General features: G+C 38.8%; 1 protein-coding gene across 12 annotated transcripts in view; it reads right to left on the reverse strand.

Moving 5' to 3' along the window:
* fat1a (FAT atypical cadherin 1a) overlaps nt 1–5,484 on the reverse strand; it is a 97,878-nt gene that overhangs the window by 52,423 nt on the left and 39,971 nt on the right. For all 12 annotated transcript variants that reach the window (XR_533180.1, XR_533182.1, XR_533183.2 and 9 more), the window contains exon 4: nt 3,491–3,552. Coding sequence is in view for 8 of the 12 variants with exons in the window: in XM_008403969.2 (XP_008402191.1) it covers nt 3,491–3,552 (62 nt within the window). In the remaining 4 variants the exon portion in view is untranslated. The remainder of the gene's footprint in view (nt 1–3,490; nt 3,553–5,484) is intronic.

Consider the following 5,484-nt stretch of genomic DNA (forward strand, 5'->3'; position numbering starts at 1 on the left):
TCAGCCAGAGTGCATGTTGGCAAAGGCTCCAGGCAGCAGATGTGAACGGCCCATTTACCTCTGCTTTAACATCACAATAGCTCCCTGCAGTCCCAGGCCTGAGTAATCGGCATGTCCTGGCATGTCCCACTTTTGCTGTTTACCAAGCCCCCCCGACCCCCTCTCACTCACCCCCCCATCCACCCGTCTCTTGTGCATGAAGGTCTCTGATCCTGCCGCTTGAGCCCAGACCCGGAACAACAAGAGCAGCTTTGCCTCTTTCTGAAATTCCCCCACTGCTTTTAGCTCTCTCTCTCTCACACACACAGAAACACACGACAGCTACCAACCCCCATATTCCTCATCATAAAAGCTGAAGGCCTGCTGTGTTCCCTCCACCTCGTCTTGGCATTTAGTGCAAACAATGCCGACACTGCCCCCACTCTAATTGCTGCGCATGTTCCACACGGCTCCACATGTTTAGTTTCTTCTCCTGCAACAAGTCGCTGTAGAAGCAGAACTCCTCAGCAACACTTTGCATTGACTTTTTTCTGCCAGAGACCGGCATAAAAAAAATAATAATTTAAAAACTACAGCGGTTTCTTAAATAGCAACATAAAGAGCTTCTTGTTGAATTTTAAATAATGCAAGATGAACGGGAACAAATTGCCTTAGTTGCTATGGTTTCAATGAAACATCAAAGCTGACATCACTCGTTTTCTTGAAGCTATCCCATTCACAGTGAGCAACAAAGCCACTTAAATGGAATGTGGTATAAAACTTTTAAAAATGCTTTTATGCACGAAAACTAAATCTCTCATTAAAATTCTGTGATGCAGTAATTTATAATCATTTGTAGAGTACATTTAAGAATAACCTCAGTTAAAACAAAATGCCTCACAAGAAAAGCATAATTATAAGTAGCCAATAAAAGAAAACCAATAAGTAAGTAAAGCACAGTTCAAATACTAATTAAAAGCAAACCAGAAGCAACGAACACAAGGAAAAAACCTTCTGCGGGGAATAGTTCATAGTCCCAGACAGATCTAAAGGCCATGTCTGCTTTGGTTTTTAGCATGAACACTGAAACATGTAAAAGTATCCAAAGTTTATATTGGATCCTAAAATAACACAGAAGTTATTAGGGCTGCTTTGACTAGGAACCCAGGATATTTTTTTTCCAGAACTTGTTTTTCTGAGCCATCTGCGCTGTGCAGAAGCTCCTCCCTGTGCAGGACTCTCTCAGAAACAAAATGTGAAAGTGTATCATAATCACATCAAAGTCAGGACAGGATGCAATCTGCATACATATTTCATAAACAAAATTTGGGGTGTGTACCAAAGAACACAGATTCAACATCAGGAGCAGCAGCAGCAGCAGCGTCTTGTTTCCTATAAATCTGCTGAGGACCCACAGTCATTGTGGTTCTTTTATTTCTGCCGCAGAGAATAAACGGCTTTAAAACCCAACATTAAATCTCTAGTTATCACTCTAAATAAAGGATTTATTTGCTCTTTCACCAAAACAGATGGTGATATCTTTTACAGCTAAACATATCAGAACGTATGAACTCCAGGCCATTTTGAACTTTAACATTCTTTCACAGCTTAACATCCTCCTTATACAAGCCTCCATTTAAAAGTTCAGAGTAAATGCTGAAGTAGGGCATGTTTCTGGTGTCAAACCCTGAGTTTACACCTACTGTAAGAAAACTGAAACTTAGATTATTTAGCTTCAATAAGATGATGTGAGGCTGGAATTTGCAGGCTTTTCTAGCACCAAAGTAAAGACAGTTCTAGGACAACATTACAGTTACCAGTAAGCTAACAAACATGGACGAGAAAGTTGTGAAACACATCCTCAAAGTCCTGTTGTGGCGAGTAGGCCGTCACCTCAGAAAGCAACTTTAACAGAAATAATTCTGTCTAAAGAACAAAAAGCATATTACTGCTGTTTTGACTGGCAAAATAACCCAGTGACAGCCACCAACGCTGGAAAACTCCCCCTTTTTATGGGAAATTGATCTCCATCCAGACAGTGAGACAGAGCTCTGGAGAACCCCTCATCTGTAGCTGCATTTCCATTAATCAAAATTGAAATTATGAAAACAAATCAACTTAATGTTAACACATCAATTAAAAAAAAAGAAGTCAAAAACTCACGTGACCAACCACTGGATGTTACTACTGACAGAAATGACAAAGAAGACAACAGGAAGTAGTAGGACGACGATGGTTTGTTTGTTCTTGTTTTTGGCTGAATTATGAATATATCTCATAATTCTGTTTACATCCATCGCTGCCTTGATTTTTAATGACTTATTTTTAATGATAAATGATGTTAATTTGATTTTATTTCTTATTTAATGGAAACACTGCAACTGCAAAATAGTGTATTTTTACCATCAGCAGAATATAGACAAACATTTGTGCATATTAGTAATGAAAAGGCAGCTTGTGAAGGGACTGAGGAATAATAGTAAATAGACAAATGGAGAAATTTCAAAACCCGAGTAGAAATCTGATCACAATCAAATTATGGATACCTCTTAACATTGGTATCAAATGTCTCTAATGGCATTCAAAAAGATTCAAAAATGGCTGAAGTTGGAAGTTGGTCTTGAATAACACCACTACCTTTCATACTTAGAACTTTACCCACATGGAAGATGTAGCAATCTACACTACTGGACAGAGTAGATATGATATTGTGATGTTATCTACAACATTACAAATAAACTATTTTTCTCTACTCTTCACTGTATACTTCCCTATACTTATTCTCAGTCCTGTAGTTTAGCTGGTATAGTGAAAAAGGAGCAGAGCAAAATATGAGCTACAACTCTGACAGAGGCAGCAGAACCTAAATGTAACAAAGAAATCCCGGCTTTGCATTGCTTTCAACAATAATTAAAAGGTGATCAATCTGGTCTCTGTCATCCATAGAAACACAATTAAAAGAGCAATTACAAACATTGGCTCTGTGGTGTGAAAGAGGAAGGGAGGCATCGAGTGGGGGTAGAAATGTGCTCAATTAAATCCCACAAGTTTAGACATTGGCCTGGTGGGTTTACAGTAGTTTCCTGTCTCAGCCTGCTCCATCCTCCATGAGACGGAACATTGGGAAAGAACAAAGGAACAGTCACCAGCCTCTCCCACACACCTCTGTCTCTATCTCTCTCTCTGTCCCGTCTGGAAATCGGTAGGAGAAATGACTCCTGAAAGACTGTTCTTGCATATCTATGAAGACTTCTCGCTTGGCAACATGTGGCATTCGGTCAAAGTTGGCCTGGAAAGGCCAAACCTCACAGACGGAAAATCCCCAGCTCCCCAGTTCAATTTTGTGTGTGTGTGTGAGGGGGGGTGAGGGTTCTCTTCCTTGTTCTAAGTAGCTGAATATGTTAACCTTTCCATTTTCCCTTATTATGATGATTGTACATTAACTAATTTCAAACTAAGTTATTCTCATAGTAATAAGATTGAGAGGGAAATATCAGTCATAAAATGTTACCTCCAGTATGTGCTCGTCTTGTTGCTCCCTGTCAAGTTTCCTCGAAGTGGTGGAAACCAAACCTGTTGGAGACAATTAACAACAAAGGAAATACATTAACAGATATAAATACAAAACAAATAAGTGATGCAAATAATAAAAAGAAATGACTAACGTTCTATTATTAAGTGAGGTGAGTAGGCCTGTCGTGATAAAAAGTTTTGCTGGACAATAAATTCTCCCAGAACTTAAAGCCATAAATGACAACATTGTTGTTTTGAGATCATTTTCAAGTAATACAATAGTAATAATGGCCTAAAAATGCAAAGAACTTATTATCAAAGACCAATAAACTTTAAATTCAAATGAACATTTAAACACTGGAACTAGAAGACATTTGGAATATCCAAAATAAATCAAGGAAACAACAAATAAAATAAATTATGAAGCCTTTGAAAACAAAATGATCTTTTAAAAAAGGAATAGTTGAGACCAAAACACCAGACTGAAGACTGTTATCATTCAGTTTTTGGTAAAAAGAGAGGAAAAAAGAGAAAAACAATAAATCAAGCAAATGAAAATTATTGAGTTTCTTTTACTTTATCAAGGAATTAATTGACTTACTGTTTATTGTGACAGGCTTAGAGGTGAGCATAAAAAAAGCCCAGTGGCAGACAACCAGAACTTGCCAGAGTTCAGCCCAGATTGACTTGATTGAAGTGAGAATGTTCATAAGTTTTTTATAATGACATTTCTGACAATGTTGCTTAAATATCTGCATTTTTTGGCCTCTATCGTTCAAAGTACACTGAAGAAAACATGTTGTAACTGTTTGTTGCAATCCTGTGAAATACAACTGCGTCACCACAAAGCATGCAAACATGGAAGTAGTTTTGATAAGGCTTCTCTTGTAAAATTTTCGTGCTTGAAGTGCAGACAGCCATTCCTGGCACAGTCGTTTTTTGCAGCATGCTTTATAAAACAATGCCACTAAGTAAGAAATCACTGTCATTTTCATTAATTGTTTCTTCCAAGTCTGGGAGGAACAACAGCTGGCAAACACTGGGATGGTAGAAAGTGATGGCAACAGCATCTGACTGAAAAAAAAAAAAAGGTGAAAACAACTTTAACAATGCTACAGCTCACCGTAGGGTGAACTAATCCGAACCCCGCTGGTTACCTCATCAGTTTGAGCGACATGTCTGAGTCTGGGGGAGCACTTTGCCTGTGGTCGTCTCCGTTGCCAGACTTTCCTGTGACATGTGTGAAATATCACAAAGATCTGCAAATAGTATCCATACAACAGTGCAGGCCTGACACCCTACTTTTAGTTTCTCCACAAGCTGAATAAATAGATGGCTCAGTCAGACATCAGACACCACAGAAAGTTTAGAAAAGGTTCTGCTGTTAGTTTGGATGCTGTAATGAACTTCTTTCATTTGTTTTAAACAAAAAAAAAAAGCTGACTGATGTCATGTGACATCAGTCCCAGAGAGAAGCTTAATAGTGAAAGTACAAACTGGAGTCTTGAGTTTCTTGTTAATGTAATTTTGCACCAAAGTCACAAACAAGGCATGAGCAGAAAGAGCAGGGGGGAAGGGTATTGCTCCATTCTCCATTATAGGCAGCGTTCAGCACTCACTCCCACTGTAATTGCAACTTTGTAGAGACTGAGTGTAGAGTAGACATGCCAACTCCGACCGCACCGGAGTTTTATGCCTGCCACAGTGCATTTGATTAGCATAAAGCAAAGGATTTCGGAAACCCAAGCCCATCAGTGGCACATATGCCTGCAACAAGAATAGCCGGCCACAACTTATAGGTCCACAGAAATAACCATGCCTTGCACTGAGATTGAGGGATATGAGAGAGGCAGCACTGCTCGCACTTTTTTTTTATTTATATAATCCTCTCGGTCTTAGGCTTTATTTAATCTTCAGAGTGAGCTGCGAAGATGTAAGTCCTCTCATATTTACTCAGAAAAATTGAATTCTTGAAGGTGCAACCTCTATATA

Source organism: Poecilia reticulata, linkage group LG1 (assembly GCF_000633615.1).
Source record: "Poecilia reticulata strain Guanapo linkage group LG1, Guppy_female_1.0+MT, whole genome shotgun sequence".
Taxonomy (NCBI): domain Eukaryota; kingdom Metazoa; phylum Chordata; class Actinopteri; order Cyprinodontiformes; family Poeciliidae; genus Poecilia; species Poecilia reticulata.